This window comes from Sceloporus occidentalis, unplaced genomic scaffold (genome assembly GCF_023333645.1).
Source record: "Sceloporus occidentalis isolate IW3139 unplaced genomic scaffold, rSceOcc1.0.p SCAF_44, whole genome shotgun sequence".
NCBI classification, from domain to species: Eukaryota; Metazoa; Chordata; class Lepidosauria; order Squamata; family Phrynosomatidae; genus Sceloporus; species Sceloporus occidentalis.
Genome location: NW_028317024.1, coordinates 471,225 through 495,280, shown reverse-complemented (window position 1 = coordinate 495,280; position 24,056 = coordinate 471,225). Strand labels below are relative to the sequence as shown.

At 39.5% G+C, this 24,056-nt stretch overlaps 1 protein-coding gene across 1 annotated transcript; it reads left to right on the top strand.

Moving 5' to 3' along the window:
- The first annotated feature begins 7,105 nt into the window (after positions 1-7,105).
- LOC149289559 (nuclear pore complex protein Nup153-like) lies at positions 7,106-23,427 on the top strand. The gene is made up of 21 exons (XM_089490387.1): positions 7,106-7,225; positions 9,491-9,713; positions 11,073-11,321; positions 11,426-11,565; positions 11,759-11,881; positions 12,193-12,309; positions 12,501-12,536; positions 12,860-12,910; positions 13,161-13,307; positions 13,877-13,929; positions 14,810-14,918; positions 15,554-15,682; positions 16,610-16,697; positions 17,205-17,327; positions 17,565-18,128; positions 18,632-18,820; positions 19,414-20,223; positions 20,948-21,637; positions 22,308-22,571; positions 22,797-22,959; positions 23,367-23,427. The coding sequence occupies exons 1-21, from the start codon at positions 7,106-7,108 to the stop codon at positions 23,425-23,427; spliced, it is 4,449 nt and encodes a 1,482-aa protein (XP_089346513.1).
- Positions 23,428-24,056: the final 629 nt, after the last annotated feature.

Here is a 24,056-nt window from a genome sequence, read left to right as displayed (position 1 = left end):
GATTGGAGGCAAAGACTCTGGGTTTAAAAAAATCTTGTAATTCTAGGAATATTAGTTTTTATAACTTAGTGTAGAATGGTAGCAATACTTTGTAACACGGGCTTGTCAAAATTCTTACTTTCCCTTTCTACTGCAGTTTTAATAATAGAAAATGCATGTAATATGTAAAGCTATAAAAACTTTATTTTTATATTTGTGTTCATTATACAATGTTCTTTGAAACAAAAGCATATTTTAGCTTTCCAATTAATGGTTAAATATGCTATTTTGTTAATGCTTTTCCAGGTAGTCTTGCCTACAGCTGCATTATTCTAGTAGTCTTCCATGGCTGTTAGAGCAAATGTACAAACAGAAAACCGTATTCATATAACTTTCCAAATCACTCTGCAGACATACCATATACCTGCTTATTTCTGATTTAACTCCTATGGAGGTTTATAACTTACTTTAAATCACAAAATTACTTACTAAAAACAAGTGTAAAAAGCCTACCTTTCCTGTTCACACCTTACATATGTATATGATAAAACAGATAAAAATGCAGACATGCAATAATGCGGACTTAAAACATTTGTGCTTTTGTACAGTGTCTTTCATCTGCAATTGTAACTGATATTTCCACTGTTGCTATGCATATTAGACATATCCCAAAATGTTTATTTAGCAGTGCCTGAAAATCTTTGCAGGGGTCATTTGCTAAATAAAAAGTATAAGATTACTTAATGGTGGGTTTATATTTTCTGGTCCTTAAAGGGGCTAGGATGTGACCCTGCTAAAGATCAGCTGTCAAAAATTCTAACTTAGTGAGTCAATCAACAATAAAATTAGCAGTAGTAAGCATTAATTGGTTATTGACACCAATATAGAAACATAGATTTTGAGGGCAGAAAAGAATTATCTAGCCCATCTAGTCTGCTTATTTGTCCTTATTTAGAGACAGATTCTGTTTTATGCATATCCCTGACTGTAGTAACCTCTTTTACTTCTAGGAAAGCTGGTCCATTTATTTATCACATTCTCAGCAAAGTAAAATGTCCTTACATTACACCTAAGCTTCTGATCCTCTAATATTTCTCCTTCTTTGAAGTAAACCTCCCTCTTGTGCTTTGTTAATCTAGTTTATCTTATCTGTCACATGTGGACATTAGGTCTCCAGTACTCCAGCGAAGACTTAATTCCCTGGCTGATGGCAAACTACTTTTCTTTCTTAGGTTATCCTTTTCACTGTTTTGGTGAAATGTTGGCAAAATGAACCCTCCAAAAAAAAGTATCACGTATAATTCGAATGCTGATATCCTTTAAAACTATATAAACCGATTTAATTGACTACTATGCAGTATTACACCCAAACAAAATAGTATATACAATTCAAAAAACACTAATATGCTATGATCGGATATGACTTGGGGACACCTTGTTAGATGTTTCTTCTTTGGCACTGAAGTTGCACACTTTATACTTTTCTAATTTAAATTAGGTTTCCACTATGAAAAAGAAAATAATATTACTGCTAGAAAGAAAACAAAATGTTGCTTCTTCTAATATTAACTACTGAAATGTACAGATGCTTGCATACCCATGTGGCTTAGTTGGGGTATTCTAGTTAATTTCAATGTATATGAGAGGCTTACTGAAAGCTATGGATACAGCAGTGAAAAAGTCTGTTACACAAGGCCTTGATTAAGAGCTGCTGGTCATTCCTCATGGTTTGATTTAATAGGGTTAACTCCAATGTATAGTTTTGATGTATGTTGTACAAACTGTAATTTATGCCCAGTTATGCTATTAATGGTACATTTATTTTCTTTTGTGTTTAGAATACAAAACTGTCTGCTTCTGATGTTCATTCTCACCCTGTATTGTGTGCCTTATTTCATTACACAACATAAATATGAGCAGAAAAACAGTGTCGGTTTCTTTGTTAACAATAAATCGAAGACGTGGCCCCTTTAAGAGGACAATCTTTCTTAGGGACTGAAATCCCCCTGAGCCTTATTTCTAACAACACGCGAAGAACATGTAAAGAAGTGTTTCACGTGCAAAGAAGTGCGTGTAAAGAAGTGTTTCACAACACGATGAACGACCGCTTGGGAATGTTTAGAATGTTTATGTCTGGGTTCAGCTTGGGACAGCTAAGTTAACCATTAAATGTCTTAATGTCACAATAAAATCAATGTTCTTCTCTATAGCACTCTGTGTTCAAATGGACATGAATGGTAGTACAGAAGGTGTTTTTTCTATGTTAATTCTCACTAAATATATCTTTTAATAGGTGAACATTACCACATTTACCTTTCTTATTATACGCCTTGGTAATAAAACTTTTCCTTAAAATTGAGTGCTGTGCATCACACAAATATACTTTTGGAATAGATGTTTTTGAACTAGGGAGCACACCAGAACCTATGACATTTGTAGACTGTGGAGCTTCAGTACACTCAAGCTTGTAAAATATGCTTGTATTTGGGCTGTGTGCAACCAATCATTTTCGCATCACTGAGATGTGCAGAGAATCCAGAAGGATTTGCTATCTGAACATTACAGGATTTTTATTTTTAAAATGTGGTTTAGGTTCACGAGAATATTTCACATCTGTCCAAATGTTGTGTCTAGGCCAAGATTATGTTTGTATAACAACAACAAGTATTTATATATCTTTTCTCCTGGTGGGACTCAAAGCACTTTATCGGTATATGCATAAAAGAGAAAAAGAGTTAATTATCTGAAGGATTGGGAGAAAAGATGTGTTTTAAGTCTTTTTTAAAAGTCTCTAAAGATGATGAGTGGTAGAGAGCAGCATGACAATGCGTTGGAGCCTCATTTTGTGCACTCTTTGGGTATTGAGAGAAGAGAAGTATGTGTGGATCAAAGGGGGCGAGCTGGGATGTAGGGTGTTAATAGCTCTTTCGGGTAACAGGGTCCCTGATCCTTTAGGGCTTTAAATGACAACACGCCTGTCTTAAAGTGGATAGAGAGACCGTAAAGCCAATGGAGAGACCGTAAATAGGTGTAATATGGCATGAGCGGGGTTGATTTGTTAATAGTCTGGCTGCTGCGTTCTGAGCCAACTGCAAATTATGAAGTTCTTTTTCTGGGAGGCCTACATACAGTGCGTTGCAATAATCCAGACAAGATGTCACAAATGGGTGGATTAGGGTGGCAGTATCCTCTGGTGGGATTAGGTGCTTTATCCTGGCTATGTTCCTCAGGTGGAAGAAGGCAGATTTTGTTGCAGCAGAGATTTTACGTTTAAGTGACAAACCATTGTCAAGGAGTACTCCAAGATTTCGCACTTCACTTGACCTGAGTAGCTCTGAACCCCCGAATTCTATGCCAGTTGTGTTAGTATTTCCAAGGATCGGCGCAGTTATCCTTTGTCCTCTGATCAACAGGACTTCTGTTTTATCAGGATTTACCTTTAACCAGCTAGCTTGCATCCATTCTAAGAGATCTGCTAAGCATCTGTTGAAAAGAGATGTTGGATCCTTAGTTCCTGGTGTAAAGGAAAGGTAGAGCTGTGTGTCATCTGCATAGCAGTGGTATCTTAATCTATGTCTGATGATGTCCCCCAGTGGCTGTACTGAAGTGGAAGCAAATACCCTGCAAGGGACAATGTAATGACCCTGACACCCCTTCTATAGAAAAATGCATATTAAGGTACTCTGGAGGCACTTTAATGTAGATTCTTCCAAAGGCGAAAAAAAGCACTTATCTGATAACGTAGAGCCATTGCCCTCCTCGTTCATGGTCCGACTATTCTTGCTACTGGTTGGCTGCTTATAGTAGTCAATCCGAGGAAAGTGTTCCCACTGAAATCTGAAGAGACCCCCACCCTCAGTGTTCCCCGAGACACCGCACAAATTGGGGATAAATACATAAATATAGAGCTGCACTCAAATTCAAAAAACTGAAATAGAAAAAGCAAATATACCACAATAAGCAGAGTACCTAATACGCACAATAGTGCTGAAAGAATATACAGTGATATAGAAAAATCAATACATATTGTATGTGGCAGAAGGCGCGGAGAATGCGGAAGAGATCATCAACGTTTCGAAACACAAAGGTATTTGTCAAGGGTGATCTTTGTGTCGAAACGTTGGTGATCTCTTCCACATTGTTTTGTTTTTCTTAATTTGAGTGCAGCTCTATATTTATCTATTTTGATATATTTATACCTGGTGGGCGCAGGTTTTCACCAAATTCCTGTATACTTACTTAGTTATTCATTATTCATAACTTAGGTAATCAATGTGTCTTATAATGTATTTGTGTATTTAAATTTAGATGGGCGGGGTGAAAATGGAGAGATTCTACAGAATCCTCCCATGCATCTGCAAAACAGGCAACACTGAAATTTAAAAGGAGCATATATCCATCTACATTAAAGTGCATACAATGGCCGGACTGCCCCTATAAGAGAACAGAGGTTCACTGGATAAAAATAAATATGAAAGTGATGTATTGATCACACTTTCTACATTTTTGATAGGCTTATCCTGACATATAATGTAACCCAATGAAGTAGTAAATGCATATGCATATAGCAAAATTTACTTTATCTGCAAACTTTGAAGCTTCCATTGTTGTCAGTCACGTGATATTTTGGGTGACTTTCCCTGCTGAAACACAACATTGAGCTGATTGCTTATGGCAATGCTAATACAGTCCTGCTTAATTATTTCCTCTTAATTATTACATTCGTCAGGATGATTAACACTGATTCTTCAAGGTAGAATGATAAGGAGATGATGGTGTCTGAATATATTGTATTAACTAAAAATATAATTGTTTTAAAACATGAAACACTATTTCTGGAAAAATGTTTAAATGCAAAGTTTAATGCAGTGATATTCCCCTTTAAGCACCCTGAACGGATCATCTGATTGATGAAAGTCTATGCGGCAAAGGACTTCATTAGATAGAGGCCTTCCGTCTTCCAAAAAAACTCCCGCAAAACCCACTTTTTTAAAGGCCGCTTACTAACTTACGTGTTAACGCCTTCCTCCCATATTCTTTAGCTCACCTTTCCTGATCCATCTCCAGTAATACTTATACTAGTGTGGCCACTCCATCCCTAACAGGCACTTTTACCCTTTACCTATTGTGTAATACACCCTAAATCCCTCTAGCTTGTTTAAACAGGGCCCTCCTCACCGGTTGTTTCTGTAAATCAAATTGTTGTGTTATATCTGTATACTATGATAAAAAGGTTTTGTACTGTGTTAGCTGTTGAGAAAAGTATAGTAAAATGATACCATTTATTGGCTGAGAGTTTAATTGCGAGCTTTCCAGACCAAGTTGTTAGGTCCCTTCCTCACAACAAGGGACCTAACAACTTGGTCTCGAAAGCTCACAATTACTATACTATACTTTTCTCCTATCTGTATACTATGTCCGTTTACCCATTGTGCAGTGCCGTGGAATACGATGGCACTATATAAACATACCTGGGAACTTCGGAGCTCCGGCTACCCGGAGCCTTCCCTTGTGGGACGTTAGTGGGTGTTCCCGCTGACATCAGATCATTAAAGAGGAACTGGGTGGGGCAGACCAAAACTCCGCTCCCACGACCTGTTGGATTCGGGTGTTGACCCAGAAAACTGTTACTCCAAACCCCCCCCACGAGATCGTTGGGTCAAACCCGGAGAGTTCCCAGGTATATAAAACAATAAATAATAATTAAAAATAATAGATAAGCAGAGCTAATTAACATTACCATAATGAATCAGATCACAGCAAGCAGGGAAAATTACCAAAATATCACATGACTGCCTACAATGGCAACCTGCAGGTCTGCAGATACAGGGTCATTGAAATAAAACTAGGTAAAATCCCACATTACTTTAGTGCTAAACAATATTGGGGAAAAAATTAAGGAAACCCCACATTTTTATGTTAATGCACATCTCTGTATACAGTCTTTAATATCGTTTTTTATTTATTTTTGTGAAAGGTCCCCTTTAAGGGGTTTGCATTTGAATGCAGCATAGCGTGTTCTCTTCATTGTTGACATCACAGCCCTCTTCTGTCTTTTGAGCAAAGCTGCTCATTTTTCGTGTTTGTTTGAGATACTGGTGGCCTTTGGGATTTGCTCCACATCTTCCATATATCCTCAGCAAATTTCGGTAATTTTAATTAACCTGATTTATATTATTATTGATTTATGAGAGCATCGCTCCACCAACGCTATCAAAAAGGCAGGGATTGTCCCTCCAGACCCTTTCATTTGTGTGCAATATTACATAGGATTATTATAATAATGTGAAATAGCCCCAAATGTTCTTCAGTGCCACATTATGTATGTAAAATTCCAAAATAATTATTTTTTCATATCACTTTGTCTTTTAAGGGCGCCGTAGGCCCACAGGTGCTTCTTTGGTTGCTGCCCCGTCGTTATAATGTGAGGGCCAGTAGTAACTATATACCGGTATATATATTTATATATATGTATATCTGTCCGGATATGAGAAAAAGCGCCAACCTTAGTATCCTTTGTTTGTGACTAGTTTAAGGAAAACAATTAAAGTTGTGATTTTTGAATTCTGTATAAACAGTATTATCGGTAGTTTGCGTATATTCCATTACGTTAATTGGTTAAAGAGATGTTTAAGCGTGTAGCCATAATGCTCACCAAATAGGATCAAACATTGTTATGTTTTCATTATGAATAATATCTGCTTTACGGGTAAACATATTAACTTTGAGCATTTCTGCTTTCTGACAGAAGCCGACCCCATAGAGAAAAGGCGAGAAGCCAAGCTGTATTTACTTCCGTTTCATTGTGGTCTTCGAACTACAGTTACCGGCAGCCCTTGCGTCCTACAGCGTCTTACTTGTGCGCAACCCCTTGCCTTGCGCAAGGGGTTGCGCACAAGTGCTTACACCGGAGCAGGCTGGTATCGCGAGGAGTGGAGGCCGAAACCCGCTCGGACTGCTCGCCACATTCGTGTGATACGAATTGTATGCCCAGAGACCCTCGGTAGAGTTCGGGATCCGCTGTGCGTTCTTACACGGCTCCGGCTGTGTAAAGGGTTGTTACAGTAAGCAGCGGGGGGCTCCGGCCCTGAGTGACCCGAGGAGGAGCCGGGGTAGAATTGTGCGGATGGCGGCTGCAGCGGGTGGAGACGACGGCGCGGGAACTGGAGGCAAGATTCGTAGCAGGAGATATCATGTGAGCGCCGGGAAGACACCGTACAGCAAGAACCACCAACCAGGCCAGCAGGTTTGTGGAGCTTGTGTGTATGTGCAATGTGTAAGACAGACAGGCAGACATGCATGTGTGCAGCAACTGGAGGCCGGGACACGTGAGATATCAGTGTGCATAGCATGTGTGCGGTGAGGCCAGCCATGCCTGTGTTTGCTGATGTGTGCCGATCGCATTGAGGCAGAGCCCGGCGTTAGCTGCGGATCTCTCAGTGGTCTGTCCCCGTTCCTCTCTTGTACATCCGGCCTCCTCTTCTCCCGGGTGCTGGAGCAACCGGGAGCAAAAACTCCACATCCAACTGAAATCGCAAATTATATGTATTATTTGTTATATTCCGCATCACTTTACACAAATACACTTTATTTTCTTTACATGACTCTCATACTTATTATTCATGTTCCTAAATATGCCAGTGTAAAAATATTTGTATGTTGTTTGCTTATAACCGAAGACCATTTAGTACTAATCCAGGGCACTTCTCATTAAACTACAAAGAAAAGCAAAACATGATCTGATTCGTTTCGCCCCCTTCATACAAACTTTAAAGCCAAGTGCATTTTAGCCAGAAAAAGAATATTTTGATCAACAGTATTACTCATCTTAGAATATACCCATTTAGATTTCTCTAGCAAATTACTTGCTATTTATCTACATAAATACATGTTTGCCAGATGTAACCCAATTAGAGGTAATAATGCTAAAATACAAAACAACGTTGGCATGTTTGAAATGTTTTGTAACCATGGAGATAACATTTAGTTCCGCAGCTATTTGCAAGCATGTGTGTTTCGTATTGACATTTCTATCTAAACGTCATGTTCCTCTATTTGTAATCTGAAGCGTAGTCTGTAATCCCACCATCGTAACCGCCATAAGTATTTCATTTACACGACTCTTATACTGGTGGATGTCCAGCTGCGCTGCAGTTCATATAAACCTGTGAGCCGGGGTAAACATTAGGTCAGAGGGCAGGAGGGGAATCCTCAGGCATGTGGCCATTCTCAGTTGGCCTAATGGCTGCTGAAGACCAAAAGGACTCGTCGTTGACCCCACTACCTGAAGCAATTGTGGGAAAAAGTTTTAGATTGAGAAACTACTGAGTAACTGAGTCATATGAATCTGAGACATCAGACAAATCTCCTAGCGTAGGTCTGAGTATATGCTCTTTGGCAGATACCCCATACAAGGTGCCAGACCTGAGTCTCCCTCTATACACACCATTGAGTTGTTCTTTATTTAACTTTTATGAGGAAACGGTAATATAATAAAATGTTTTTTCTTAAAAAACAAACCGTTCTGGTAGTTGAGGTTTCAATGGGTCAATGAACAAGCTCAGCTTCTAAAAAAGCAATGGATTAAGAGTTCTGATAACCATCACCCTCTGGGCAGTGGCCACACTACAAATGATCTGACCTACTTAAGGTAGTTTCGTAAGTCTTAGAGCCACTGGTGTTTTGTGTCATCGTCACAGACCTACCAAAGCAGTAGAGTTTCTCCAAGTAATCTTACTTGTCAGGTTTGGAGACCTAGCATCATGGAACCCTTAGCCTAGCTTATAGATGTGGAGCGGATGTGCAGCTATTATTAAAGGAATTCACTTCTGCTTCATACGTTATACAGAGCGGGAGCTCATGCTGTCGCTTCTTGTCTGTGCTAATTCTTAACTGGAAAAATTACAGGTGTTGCAGTTGTATTGATGTCTTTCTGGTTTTCTGTTGATTTTCCCTCAACCGAAAAAAAAAACTGCAAAATGTCTAAAATAAACCATTTTCTTGTTCTCCCTACCTGCCTTGGGTTGTTCATCTAAATTTCACTTTTAAATGCAAAAAGTATATGTATCTATAGGCTTTTAAAATGTTGTGTTGGCAACCGTGCCCAAAACGCCTTCAACCATGGATTCCAATTTTATAGAAATGGTGTCTGAGGAATATCACTAGGTGCACCTTTTAGTGCCAGTATTGGCCAAGGTTATCGTGGTCTGCAGCTGGACTGCAGAGGAAGGGATGCTTGTACATATAACAGCTGGGTTTGTGGGCTCTATAGATTTAGCCTTGGGCCTTGAATTTGTGTCCCAGGTGGCAGGACCAGTTTTTTTTGTTTGTTTTTTTTAATGAAACTTCATGTGGTCATATAGTATTTAAACTGTATGGAAACCTTCAGTAGGAATTGTTTAACCTCAACTATGTGGTTCAGGGATAGTTGAACCACAACTTCCAAGAACATTTGCCAGGAAAAGCACAAGTGTCTGGCTGAGGTTTTTCATTCTCTTTCCGATTTCTGCAGGGGATTATCACCCGTGTGACTGACACCGTTAAAAGCATTGTCCCTGCATGGCTGCAGAAGTATTTTAACAAAGACGCCTCGGATTCTGTCAGAGTTCCAGTTTCAAATGAATTTGGAACAGAACATTCAGAGAATGATGTAGACCACCACGTGTTTGTCAATGATGAGAGACCAGCTCCAGCTGAAGGCAACGTAACCCCTGAACCAGTCAGGCTGGAAGAAGGTGAGGATATGTTTGCTTCAAGTTGTCAAACACTCCTGCTTTGTATATTGGAACTATTATTCTCCTGAACAAGATTTAAGCTATTTGGGTTGGTTTTTTTTTGTTTTTTTTTTTGCAATTTATAAACTTTGCCTGAGTATCCTACACGAAATAAAGTTGTTTCCATTATAATCGGAAGGATTTTCCCAACATGAGATTACTTGTTTCTGCTGCTTAGTGCAACCATTGAATTGAATCGGCTACCCAAAACATCAATCATTTGATTATTTTCATGCACATTTTTATTTTTCATGATCCCTCTGAATAACCCTACTGTCAACCTGTTCCAACTTTGCAGTTTCTATAGCTTTGATCGCGAATCTAAGTAGTGATTGATTTTATATTAACCACTAGAAGACCGATTGAAAAGTGTGTTTGCTTAGTGATAAAACTGTAGGACTGTAGTTGCAATCTGACCCTCCTGGTAAGGTGTTCTGAAATCACTGTTACTGAGCCACTTTCTATGGAAGTGGGGTTTTTTTTTGTTTTTTTTTTTAATCATCCCATCTACCCATTGATGGCGCTAGATAATAAATAATAAAAATAATGGTCCTCTGTGTTGCTTCTCTTGGTGGCTTGAGAATCTCTACAGTTTTTAAAGTTTCAGCGTCCAACTGTTGGCACGTGTTCCCTGAATTACAGCATACGTTTTGCCAAACGATTGCTCCTTGTAATTTGGTGCTAACTAATGTGTCCCTTTTTGTTGTTGCTAATTGGCATGCCAAGTGAGGTGGCTATCAATTTTATTTGACTTCTCTCCTAAGAGGTTGAGTAAATATAAGTTTAATATTACCAGATCCAGCGTCATATCTTGGCAGGATGATTTGCTATTACGTTTGTGTGTATAGTTTACTGTTGCTGGAGATGAGGGCTGCTTGCCAAGCAAACAGTAGTACACATGTTAAAACCATTAAGACTGTCCAAACCCCTATGTCACTGTTGGCTAGGTATTCCTTAGTGTAATAAGCAATTTTGCTGGAAGTAATTTTTTCTTTGAAAGATTACTGCTGCAACAAAGTGAACTCTGTCCATTTAGCACACTTAATCAGTGTTCTACACGCAGTGGCTAGCATGCCATAGTTGCCTTAAAGAGTAATGTCTTTTATTTCAATGTTTGGACATTTCGCGAAAACACTTTCTTTAGTCATTGGCGCTATGTGCAAACAGGAGTAATTCTGCGTTTAGTACGTGGATGAGTGCCTGAGCTGTCTCCATGCATAGTCATTGCTCACATTTTATTGGCTCAGTGTAAATCTAGTTTTCCTATCTGGTTTTGAGGGCCAGGTCTATTTGTTTAATGTTTTTCATTATATTTTACAGAGCCAACAACTAGTCGCTTCTCCCTAAACGTTCATGATGGACTAACACGCCCGTCTCTTCACCGGACCAATCTGAACTTTGATGTTTTGGATTCTCCGGCACTTCACTGCCAACCTTCAACCTCCTCTGCCTTTCCCATCGGCAGCTCTGGCTTCTCACTAGTCAAGGAAATCAAAGACTCTACCTCTCAGCATGATGACGATAACATCTCCACAACCAGTGGCTTTTCCTCCAGAGCATCTGATAAGGGTATTTGTTTTCACTCGGAGTATTTTAAGATTAATTTTTTTCCCCTTTAAGTTCACTTTCCTTCTAAATGTTTTTTTCATGTTTCTTCTTTCTCATCTTGGTAGATTTGGCAGTTTCAAAAGGTGCAAGTGCCCCCCCATTGTGGTCTCCGGAAGCAGATCGCTCGAATTCGCTTGTTCATAATTCCTCCTTGAGTGCAAAGAAACCTACGTTCAATCTTTCTGCCTTTGGAGTGCTCTCACCAGTAAGTCTATACCTACCTTTCACCGTCTGTCGTATTTATGCTGTCCTGCCAGACCTGAGCAGTGTTTTTTCTGAGAAGTTTTTGGACAATGATTATATATGTTTATACAATTCTTACTACCGCAAAGGAGATCTTGATTTTAAATTTAAATGTATTGCAAATGATCTTTTAAATGCTGTATGTTTCTTTGCAGTCTCTTTCCAACAACTCGGTCCTTAAATCTACTCGGCTTGGTGATTCTCCTTTTTATCACGGAAAAACAGTTTATGGAGGTGCAGCTGCCCGATCAGCCAGAGTGCGAGCAACACCATATGAGGTAGCCTCCGGGAAATACTGTACCAATTTAGCATTTTCATGTTTTACACCTACATTTCTATTATGTTTTTAAGTGGCATATCTAGGGTATTGTGGCTTTTAAGATATTGCTGCCAGGCAAAATCCTAGAGAATGTGGTGTCTGTGCAAGCCCTAATTTATATGTGCAGTAAGGCAACAGCACAGTGTTTTTTAGCAGATTGAAATAAAAGTATAAGGCCCCTGACTGCAAATAAAACTCGCACTAATCTTTCCTATTGAACTGTAGTGTTCTGATGTGGATAATTAATGCTTTGCTGTTTGTTACCTCTAGGCTCCGTTAAGACGACAAGTAAAAGCTAAACCTTCAAATGCTCAAAGCTATGGAGTCATTAGCTCGGCTGCTCGGCGCATTCTACAGTCCTTGGAGAAAATGTCAACTCCCTTGGCGGTATATATACATTTTATTTTTATTCCCCCCCCCCCCCCCCCCGTATACATGTATATGTACTTGCTATGTATCACTCATTTGTATATGTAACAATACAATTTTTGGAGCCATAAAATTACATTTACAATTGCTTATATGTTAGTATTTTCTCCTATTAACTTTTTTTTTTTTTTTCTTCCTGACCATTCAAGGACGCCAAGAAAATCCCAACATCCCCTCCACCTCAGGTTGGTAGTCTGGTTTCTATTACGTAGCTTAAGTTGGATGCAATTTCCTTTGATAGGTTTTTAATGTATGGCATATTATTTGTCCCCTGGCACCGAAGTGCACTTTTATTTTCCTCCTCGTTCTGCAATCTTTTCACTTTCGTATATTAGGTAACATGTAGGCAGGGCTAGCGTAACTCATGTAGACTCTAGACATTGGAGCAAAACGAATGCCTCCGAAAGGGGTTATGACTGGATACACAGAAGCTTTAACTACAAGCTTGTTTTTTTGTAAATTTGTTTTGCTTCATACTAGGCTTAATTTTTCATTTTAACTTTTTCAGAGTGAAATAGAAGTTCCTGATTTCACAGAGATCCCATCTAAAAGGAAAAAGGTAAGAATATAGTACAAGTTACAGTATATAGTACTTTGTACTTAAAACATTTAGTTTCTAAAACTGTTGCTACTTCCTGTAAGGTTCTAGGAGAATGCATTAGAGTTGTTCACACATCTTTCCTGATTACGTTGTCAGTAAATATTTAATGTGTAAAAAAATAATAATAATAATGTATTTAACCTTTTTAGTGAGTGTAACTTGTATTTTGTTTGCATGTTGTCTAAGTCCCTGGTTTTATTGCTTCAAGGTTGATGCTTCATATCCACCTGTTCGGCAGCTTGTAACACCAAAACCTGCTTTGGTATCTGCAAACACTTCATTGTATATTAAACCTTCACTGACTCCATCTGGCTTAACAAGCACTTGCCGCAAGATACAGCGCGACAAGCACCAAGTGAGTATTTGCAAATAATTATGCTGTTTGCTTTATATTAATGCCTGGCACAGCTTTAACCCCTTGAGGTTTTCATGACAAAGGACCAAAATATTTTACCCCATGTTTAACCCATGATTCTTCTTAATATTTAGTAAACCTGTATAAATTATACATAGTGGAAGGGCTAAGGGACTTTTTTTTTTTAAATGTTTTTTTTTTCTCTCGCTGGTGTCAACAGTGACACCTACCGGAAGGGAATGCCTGATCGGGTATTCCTTGAATGATTGTGTACCGGCGATCACATGAGCGCCGTTACATACAATGAGTTGGCAGGAAGCCCGAGTAGGAGGGGATGTCCCTACCATTGGAATGTCATAAGGGGACTGGAGGGGTTAATGTTTCAAATGTTCTTTCTTGTGAGAGTGTAATTAATATACTCCATACTATATGATGTTTGCCTTTGAGCTGTTTAAAACAAATATATATATCCAAGTATTTACATATAATTTTATTTCAAGGATATTTAAACACATATTGATGTCCTTAGCAATCCAAGTTGAATATGTCCCATTCTGCTTTATTTACAGGACTCCAAAAAGAATCATGTGCCAGATGGTTCTCGAGAACCACAGCCTGAGAGGTCAGTATTTATTTCTTATGTACAGAAGAGAACTGTATTTTGTTCTTTGCTCTGTCTGTCGTTTACACAAGTTGCCATCTTAAGAGCGCTAAATTAGATGCATTGGTTGAATAGGTGCCTGACTTGTTCTATTTAAGGCTGCACCTCATGCTGGTTATAGTTAAACTTTTTAATATAGTAAGTGTTATCTGTTGCGAGATAGAATGTTAGGGCTGTGATAGACAAGGAAGTTTTGGTGACTTGAAAAAATTCTAGTGGTGCTTTTATTAAAGTGTAGGCATGGAGTTCTGCTGAGCTCTTGCATCTTACTTCTCCGCATAGTGTTTGTAGTAGTGCTTACATGACCGTACCTCAATAACTAAAGGGATTGTCCCTGAAACCCATACAAGAGAAGAATACATTAAAGTGCTATGTTAAAATGCAGTTTTCCAAAGAAAAATTCCTTCTTGAACCAAAATTTCTCTGATTGGCTGCTTAAGCTGTCCTTCAGTGGCAGTAAAGCACTTCCAATTAAATTAATGGAAGTATGTCCTGTCACTTAGTACCAGTGATTGGCTGCTTTAGCTGTCAAAGTGAACCCATTAAAATAAATGGGGAGGCGTCATGCATGTGCACTGGGGTCTAAACAGATCTGCATGTGATGTTCAACTGGGCCAGCGCTTGAGGTGAGGACATTGCTTGCATGAAGATGCGTTCAACCGAATGCCTCTCCTGCACAGCGTTTAGCTGGGTGGTGGGGAAAGGGGCAATTACGTTTGGGAGGGCTCTGCAGGACCCCCCACCCATGCATGTGCAAAGGGATGGCCTGAGTCTCCTTTCATTTTTAGATTTAGCTGCCTTATAATCTTTACAAGTCTAAAAAAGATTCTGTCTTCAGCAGGTTTCCTTACCCAAAGTTCAGCACCCCTGCCTCAAATGGCTTATCCTCAGCTGGAGGCAAGATGATGAGGGAACGAGGATCTCACTACACAGCAAAGCCAGCGGATGAGGTAACATCACAATGTGGTTACTGCAAATATATGCACTTTAGTAATTTGCAAATTAAGATGTCTACCTCTGCTGTGTCACAGTTACTAATTCCATGCATGCTGGAATCCATTTATTTTGTTTCACATTTGCTTCCCCTGTGCTAAGGGTAGGCAATCTTCGGCTCTCCAGATGTTGTGAACTACATTTCCCTTGATGCTTTGCTGGCATTATGACTAAGATCATTATGGGAGATGTAGTCCACAACATCAGGAGAGCCGACGATTGCCTACCCCTGCCCTAAGCCATGATGGTTTAGGAATCTAGCAGATTTACTGATGTCTGGCACTGTTATATACTTTTTTTTTTTTTTTTTTTTTTTACTTAATGTGTATTGTTAGGGATGACTTTGGGTTTTAGATGTGAACAGTTTAGAAAAACAAAGGGAGAAAACTAAACATGCAATAGCAAGGATGTCGTTATTGGTCACCTTTAGATATATTACAGTTTTAAAATTGCAAAATGAGGCAAGGATAATCACTTATGCATATCTGGAGCAAGAATCTTTAAAGTTGCACTTTGTTGTTCTAAGGAACTTGTTGGAGCCGCCGTTTGTCATTGCAAAAGCTCTTTGACACCCCATTATTATACATTTCAGGTGCCGGATGTGCCTGATTTACCAGAAGTTCCTTTGCCATTAAGCACTGCTGCGCTTCCCAGCTTTAACTTTCCAACTATGTCTGGTAAAACATCTCCAGTAACTGTTCCTAAAACTGCAGATAACCAGGTAAGATGATTTCATTTGCTGATGACTATTCAATATGACATAAAATTCATAATGTTGGAATATTCTCCTTTTTATATATATATATCACCACCAGGAGTCAGTGCACTCCCAGCAAATACACACTGCAGTGTTGTGAGATCTTACTTGGTGTGTTTTGTGAGCGATCAGAGACAGATCTGGATATTTTCTTCTCTCGTTTTGGTTGTGTTGATGGATTTGTCTTGAGGCACTGGTCGTGTGTGCTGTGATAGGATACTATGGCATTTTAATGGGTTTCTTCCCTAACCATGGTACGTATTGTTATGTCCCGTTTATAATAGGCACAGAACACTTTCACATTTTCAACTCCTATTTTGAAATCAACTGAGTCCAATGCACAAATTCCCGGGTCATCTGTAAGTAGCTTTGATCTCTTTAATAGTACTTTTTTCTGAAATGGCTGGTGATTCATGATCTTGTACTATTTGAATTATTCCGTTGCCATTCCCCCGTTCCGGATATCGTGCGGGAGGTAAATGTGAGTTTTGGTCATAGTTATACACAACCTTCATAGCAATATCAGCTCGTGTGTTTTCTTGGTAGTTTTCAGAGGTTATACAATTTGACAGGCGTGTCATGGCAATGCATCCAAGGCGTACATGTTCATTAATGGGACATTTGGCTTAAACTAGTTTTTTTTTGCAGGATAGGGTTCCCATTGACGACAGCGTTACCCACAACATCTGCTTGTTATGAAAGTACCTTTCTAATGTAACAATTGCTTCTTCCTGGTTAGGAGACCAAAACTTTCACACACGACTATATATGTTGGGGACATGACACTCCCCAATCTTTTAACCAATGCTTCTACCCATATAGGGAACAGAACCAACATCATTTTTTCTATGTATGCTGCAGGATTTAATCATATGTCCTTGAATTCTTTAGATTGGATTCACCTTCAGTGCACCATCTGTGAAGGTCCATTCTGCATCAAATGCTGTGGCTTGTGAGATGCCTAAAAGGACTAATCCTGGTACGTACTAGAGTTGTCTTAGGTTATATATATATATATATATATATATATATATATATATATATATATATATATATATATATATATATATATATATATATATAATATAGTTTTTTTCCTCCCTCTTAGGATTGACTATAGCATAAAACATTCTTCATAATTTTGCATTAAACAACCCTGATCATATAGTCATTTAGACCATAGCAAGGGAAACATGCTTCCATGAAATCAAATTGCACCTTATTTATAAATCCTTTACATGGATATAGAATTAGCTAAGGATAGTTTAAAAAAAAAAAAAAAAAAGTAATGCTTTGAAACTTAACATTTATTTTTTTTTGGACTCTTTTAATAATAGAAGGGTTTTAAGCCCTGTCCCTGAAACAGTAGGAACTTTTTCTTCCTTTTTATTATTGCCTAGGAGGTGTGTTGTTTTTTTTTTTGGTTTTTTTTTTTCTCTCTCCTCTGAGTTTGTGTTAACAATATTTGGTGTATGTTCTAATGTAGCTAAATCTCCAGTCCATGCCAGAATGTCTGGCGCAAAGAAGAAAGATGATGAACCAGAAGGATTTTTTAAACCTGCAAAAACTTTAAAAGAAGGAAGCGTGTTGGATATTTTGAAAAGTCCTGGTATGTATGTTCTTTTATACGGTCAGAGAGTTATTCTCAACATGTTCAAGTACCAGTGTGGTTTTTTTGTTTTTTTTCTTTTTCTTTCTAAATGGGCATCAAACATTAACATATACAAATTTATTGTGTTATAAATTGGCAAATGTTCTAAATAGGCATAGTCGAAGTGTTTTTGTATTTTACTGATCTTGTGTGTTCAGAGGTTTCTCACCAGTGCATTTGTTACTTGCTGTGTAGGCTTTTCCTCTACCACAGCCAGCTCTCTCGGCAAAAGCACGTCGCCTCTCACAAAGAATGCCGGTAACAATGTGACATTTGCAGACGCCAACAAGCCGTTTGGACTTTGGGGGTGCAACTCTTGTCTTCTTGAGAACAACGCATCAGACGGTAAATGTGTAGCCTGTTCTGCAGGTAAAGAGAAATCAATAGAAATCCCAAACACATTGCCCTCGACAGCCAGCACTCCTCCATCTGCAAGCTTTCAGGGATTTGGAGAGCTCTTTAAAGTGCCAGAAGGTACCTGGGATTGCGACACCTGTTTAGTTCAGAACAAACGCGAGGCAACGAAATGTGTGGCCTGCAGCACCCTAAAACCGTGCAGCGAAGCAAAAGCTCCACTGATTGTGTCTCCCAAGAAAACCGAGATTTCATCTGCTGCAGTCCTTCAGGTTGGCACAATGCCAAGCTTCCAATTTGATGATAAATTCAAAAGGCCCGTTGGTTCCTGGGAGTGCGCAGTGTGCTGTGTGCAGAATAAAGCGGAGGATAAAAAGTGTGTTTCTTGTACAACTGATAAGCCAGGTAAGATTGTGTCCACTACACATGATGGCCCTCGTTTTGTGTACAATGGGTTTTCAGTGTCTGAATTAGGATTTCTTGGCGATATTCAGCTATTTTGTACATGCCATAATAGACGATCCAGACTGATCTCTGCTGGAAACTGCTGTTTCTACTTGTGTCTAGTGGCTACAGTAGCTAAACTTTTTCAGTACTTGGAACTACAGCATTTGTGTATATATACTTTTAATTTGTTTTCTGCTGTGCAAAGGAAAATGGGTATCTAATAACGTGGGTGATCCGGGAGAATCTCTAGTCTCATTTCCTCATGTACTATATGGGGAAATCTCAGTGTTAATGGATGTTTTGGAGGAATGTCGGTGCATTTTTGCAAATGTTGGCGATATACCATTTAAATCCACTGCGATTATTTGACCATCTCGTGAAGATTAGTGTGGGATGATGTGGGAAAGATGAATGTATTGGTGATAAGTTGGGTTTTTTTTTTTTTTTCTTCTTCCATGTAGGCTCCTCCCCAGTGAAGACTCAAACCCTTGCCATGGCATCGCCTCTTACAGGATATGGATTATTAGATCAGTTCAAGAAGCCGGCAGGCTCATGGGACTGTGATGTGTGTTTGGTTCAAAACAAAGCTGAAAATACTAAATGTGTTTCGTGCGAAAGTGCCAAGCCAGGCAGTAAACAAGAACTAAAAGGTATCTTTTTTTTTTCTTTTTATATATATATATATATATATATATATATATATATATATATATATATATATATATATATATATATATAATGCAAGGCACTTTCTAGATTTAGTTTAGATCAGAACAAAATATATTGCATTCCAAACAAAAATCCTGAAGCTCTCTGCTGTTTTCAGAAAAGTAGTGTTTATCAAAACCTTATCTGGTAAACGTGGTGCTGGGAGGCTAAATCTAAAACCCATTGCTTGCGGTCAAATCTAATATACAGCCATCTATAAGCATCTGTAGGCATATGAACATTTAGCTGTTTATTGCTCCATTTGGTTTTTAACTTAGTCTGAACCGTTGTGTTCAGCTTCTGTATGATCTTCTAATACCGTAATGTTGAATCTGCACCCAACCCTTAGTTCTAAGCTTGCTTATTTCTCTCAGCCATGAAAGTTGAGGCCCTCAACCACATCTTCATCAGCGTTAGACTTTTATGTATTAATAATGCAGCTTGCAGAGAAGTACTGTGAACCAGTGTTTAGGCACATCAGAATATTAAATATGGCAACTTGTAATTTTTTGCACATTCCTTTTTGTGCTTGCAGGGTTTTCATCTCCAGCACCTACCACTGGATCTACAACTTCAGCCTTTAAGTTTGGTCTTTCGGGCAATGCAGGAGAACTTAAATTAGGTGCCTCTACAAACTCTACATCTACAAGTGCAACTACCGTTACATTTTCGTTCCCGAAAGTTACAGGAGACTTTAACTTTGGTACGGCATCCTCTACCATCAAGGCACCTGAGAAAAAAGACACAGGCTTGTCATTGGGTTCCACCGTTGCTAGCACTAATCCGGTTCCAACCCCAACTTTTAAATTTGGGACAGATAGCTTGGCTCCAGCTGACACGGGTAATGCCAGCAAACCCCTGATTAGTGGCTTCGCTTTTGGAACAGCTTCCAATGTCGCTGTATCACCTCCTGCTACTGTAGAGAGCTTTCTTAGTACAGGCATGCAAAGCCAGCCTGCTATGGTTAAGTCCACCCTAACACCTTCCTTTGGACTGATGTCGTCAAACAAGAAAAAACACGAAACACCTGTTTTTTCTCTTGGCAAAATTGAGCAAAACAAGGAACCTTCACCTTTTGTTTTTGGGAGGAAAGACGAAAAAACTGACTCTACCACAAGTGGAGCCACACTGATTTTTGGCAACAAAAGAGATGATGAGGCACCAAAGCCATTTGTATTTGGCAAGCCAGAGCAAACCAACAACAGTTTAGCACCATCTCCGTTTGTTTTTGGCGAATCCAATCCTGTAGAAAAAGCTACAGATCCAACTCCAAAGCCTGCATTTGTTTTTGGCTCTCAAGTCAATTTGACCACCGCCACCACCACCACAGGCAACATTGGAAAGGGTAAGTAGACGGCATAATGTGTACCAGTAAAGCCTTTGCTTGGGTTTGGTGTCAGCTTTCATTTATCAGTTTAAAGGCCAGAGCTGACTGTTAGGCGAACACATCTGTCCTGTTAAGTTGCTATTTGTGGGTCAGGTACCCTTTGTAAAGAGGTAGATGAAGAGAAAGCAATGAACCTCAGAGCCACAATCTAATTTAATACTTGCTCTGCTGCATGCTTTAGTGATGAACCTTAAAACTAAATATCTCAAAAGCACTGTATGTATACATCTTTTGTCAACTTCATTTGTTTTGAAACTTTTAGTTGTATAGGGCCTATATAAGGCATATGTGGGGGACAGAGTTGTATATAGGGGGTTATAAAGCTTATCTGGGGGGCAGAGTGGCATATAGAGCGGTATAAGGCCTACCTGATAGGCAGAATAGCATATAAGGGGCTATAAGGCATATTTGGGGAACAGTGGCAAGCTATGAGGACAGATGTGCATAACGGGGGGGTCTTAGATTCAAGCTTTTTTCCCCCCTCAATATTCACATTTTGGGGGGTCGTCTTATAATCGAGCAAATACGGTAATTACACTTGCGTTATTTGTTCAGAGGAGGTACATAACTGCTGTATTTCTAATACGAATTCTGCATATAAGTCTGAAGATTGTAGCTTATTTCTACCTTCCTGTCTCTTTGAATAGCAGCTAATTTTTTTTCTTCTATTCCACCTCCCTAGATGCCAGCTCTTCCCTTCAAAGTGGTTTTACCAGTGTACCTCAGTTGAGCTTATCCACCATCTCAAGCAATCTATTTGGCAGTGCTACTCTGGCAAGCACCCCTGCAAGCACTAGCAATCTATTTGGCAGTGCTACTCTGGCAAGCACCCCTGCAAGCACTAGCAATCTATTTGGCAGTGCTACTCTGGCAAGCGCCCCTGCAAGCACTAGCAATCTATTTGGCAGTGCCACTCTGTCAAGCACCCCGGCAAGCACTAGCAGTGTATTTGGCAGTGCTACTCTGACAAGCGTTCCTGCAAGCACCAGCAGTGTATTTGGCAGTGCTACTCTGACAAGCGCCCCTGCAAGCACCAGCAGTGTATTTGGCAGTGCTACTCTGACAAGCGCCCCTGCAAGCACCAGCAGTGTATTTGGCAGTGCTACTCTGACAAGCGCCCCTGCAAGCACCAGCAGTGTATTTGGCAGTGCTACTCTGACAAGCACGCCTGCAAGCACCGGCAATGTATTTGGCAGTGCTACTCTGACAAGCACGCCTGCAAGCACCGGCAATGTATTTGGAAGTGCCACTCCAGCAGGCACACAAGCAGTCTCCAGTACCATGTTTGGTGCTGCTTCCTCAGTGGCACCCGCCAACTCCAGTGCTTTATTTGGCATTAACGTTCCATCGGCTTCCTCTGCAAGTTTTGGAGGTATGTTTGGTAATGCTTTTCCAACAATATATTAGGTAGCATAGTTCAGTCCAGTTCCTCTGCTGGTTCTGGATGTATGTCTGGTAATGCTACACCAACTACCACAGCTATAAGTTCCAACAATATATTTGGCAACATAGTCTGGTTCCTCTATAGGTTCTGGAGGTATGTTGGGTAATGCTGCCCCAACTACTATAAGTACCAGCAATATATTTGGCAGCACAGTATCATCTGGCTGTACTTCAAGCTCTGGTGGTATGTTTGGTATTGTTGATCCAATTAGTACAGCCTCAAGTTACGTCATTGTATTTGGCAGTACAATTTCCACTGGTTCTTCAGCAGTTCCTGGGAGCGCGTTTGGTAGTGCTATTCCAGCTAGCACAGCTACAATCTTTAGCAATGTATTTACTGATAATTTTGGTAGTATGACTCTGGTTAACACTTCAGCAAACTCATTTTTGGAAGCTCTGGTGCAGCTACCAACACTCCAAATTGTATGTATGTTTCTGGATTAACACAGTCACAAAGCATATGCAAGCAGTGCTTACCAAGAAAAGTGTTGGGGAGGGGGTAATAGTAAGCATGAGATGGATATATATTATATAGATATAACGAGAAGGCATTAGTTCATTGGAAAGAGCCCTGACTGGTTGTGTCTTTCCTCCCTTAGGTACAAACCCTTCTCCATTTTTATTTGGCTCAAGTCAGACACCTGCTGCTCCAGCTGGCCTTTCTATTGTCAATCCTGTTCCAGCATTTGGACAAAATGCCAGTGCCCCCCCAGCTTTTGGCTCCTCAGCAGCAGCCCCACTGTTTCCCGCCAGTTCTCCGTCTGTGCCGGCTTTTGGCTCTATAACAAGCAGCGTCCAGCCTCCCATGTTTGGACAACAAGCCGCACAACCTGCCTTTGGATCAAATGCAGTGCCCCCTGCTGGTAAGTATTTAAGTGTTTTTTGGTTTTTCATTAAACTTTTGCACGGTTGAGTTAAACTTAAAAGTCTAGCTCACCGCTCTGAAACAGGAAGACATGCTTTGGTCAGAGGACCAGTATTAATTACTATGTGAGGGCAGTATGCATAGTTACTTTTATTCTGTGAGCTGTCTATAGATGTTACTCTTTTGATCTTGCAGTTACAACAACTTTCTCACTTGGTTGCAGGCACTCCATTTCAGTTTGGCGCCAATACAAACTTCAACTTTACTAGCGGCAGCAGCAACTCCACACCTGGAGTGTTCGCTTTTGGTGCCAATACAGCAGGAGCACCTGCACAGTCTGCAACCCCTGGCTTTGGTTTTAACCAGACCCCAACCTTCAACATGGGGTAAGAGTCTGTTTGCTTGTTTTTCCCCACAACAATGTGACATGAGATTTTGGGGGGGTCCGGATATCTCTTGTAACTACCAGATACCTCTAAAGATGTAATTGTGTTGTTAAACCTACATATATATATATATATATATATATATATATATATATATATATATATATATATATATATATATATATATATATATATATATATAATATAATGTTTTTCTTTGTTGAGAGGGTTGTAGAAAAGTGGAGGAACCTTACCACAGGTGTGGTAGAGTGAGTCTAGGAGGCAAGCAGAAGTTTGACACCTGTTGTGGATATTTGTCTTCTATATTTTTTTCCTTTAGTACTTGCTACTCTTGTGAAACTGTCAACTTGTCCAAATCAATTAAATTGTGTCGTTGTCTTTTTCAGGTCAAGTGGGAAGTCTACGATAGCCAACCGTAAGATAAAGACAGCCCGGAGAAGGAAATAGATGTAGAAATAATTAGGAATAAAGTTGTTATTGCAAATGGTGTCCTGAATTTGTGCAAATACTGGAGTGTACCTCATGCTGTGTTTAGTGGAAGTCAGATCTGCCCAAGGACATATTACTGAAACTTTTTTGTTTGTTTTTTTTTCTTCTCCTTATTGAACATTGGTGATGGGAAGTGTCGTAAGCAAATATCTGCTTTCTGCAACCCCCATCATCTGACTTGGCATGATCTGGCTATACAAGTGAATTTTAGCCTGCACAGCGAATGGCTTTTGTATAATACCTCTTTCATCTGCACCACTATTTTATCAAGGCTTTGACATTGTAATTACCAGTGAGGCGGTTCTGTACAGCGCAGGGATGATGAATGATTTCTATGCTGGTTGTATGTGTGAAGTTGACTGTATTGTGCACCAAAACCTTTTCTGATAGGTGAGAATTAAGAGATGGTCCTTAGTTGGGACACGTTAGATATGTAGTTCTATGTTTAGTAGATGTTTTTTGTTTTTTTCACACTAGCTTTCAATTTCTTTTATTTTCTTCACATTTTATGATATTCATGTAAATATAATTTTGTTTTCGTTGCGCAAATCTCTACATAACCTAAATCTGTGAACTTGAATTTTAAT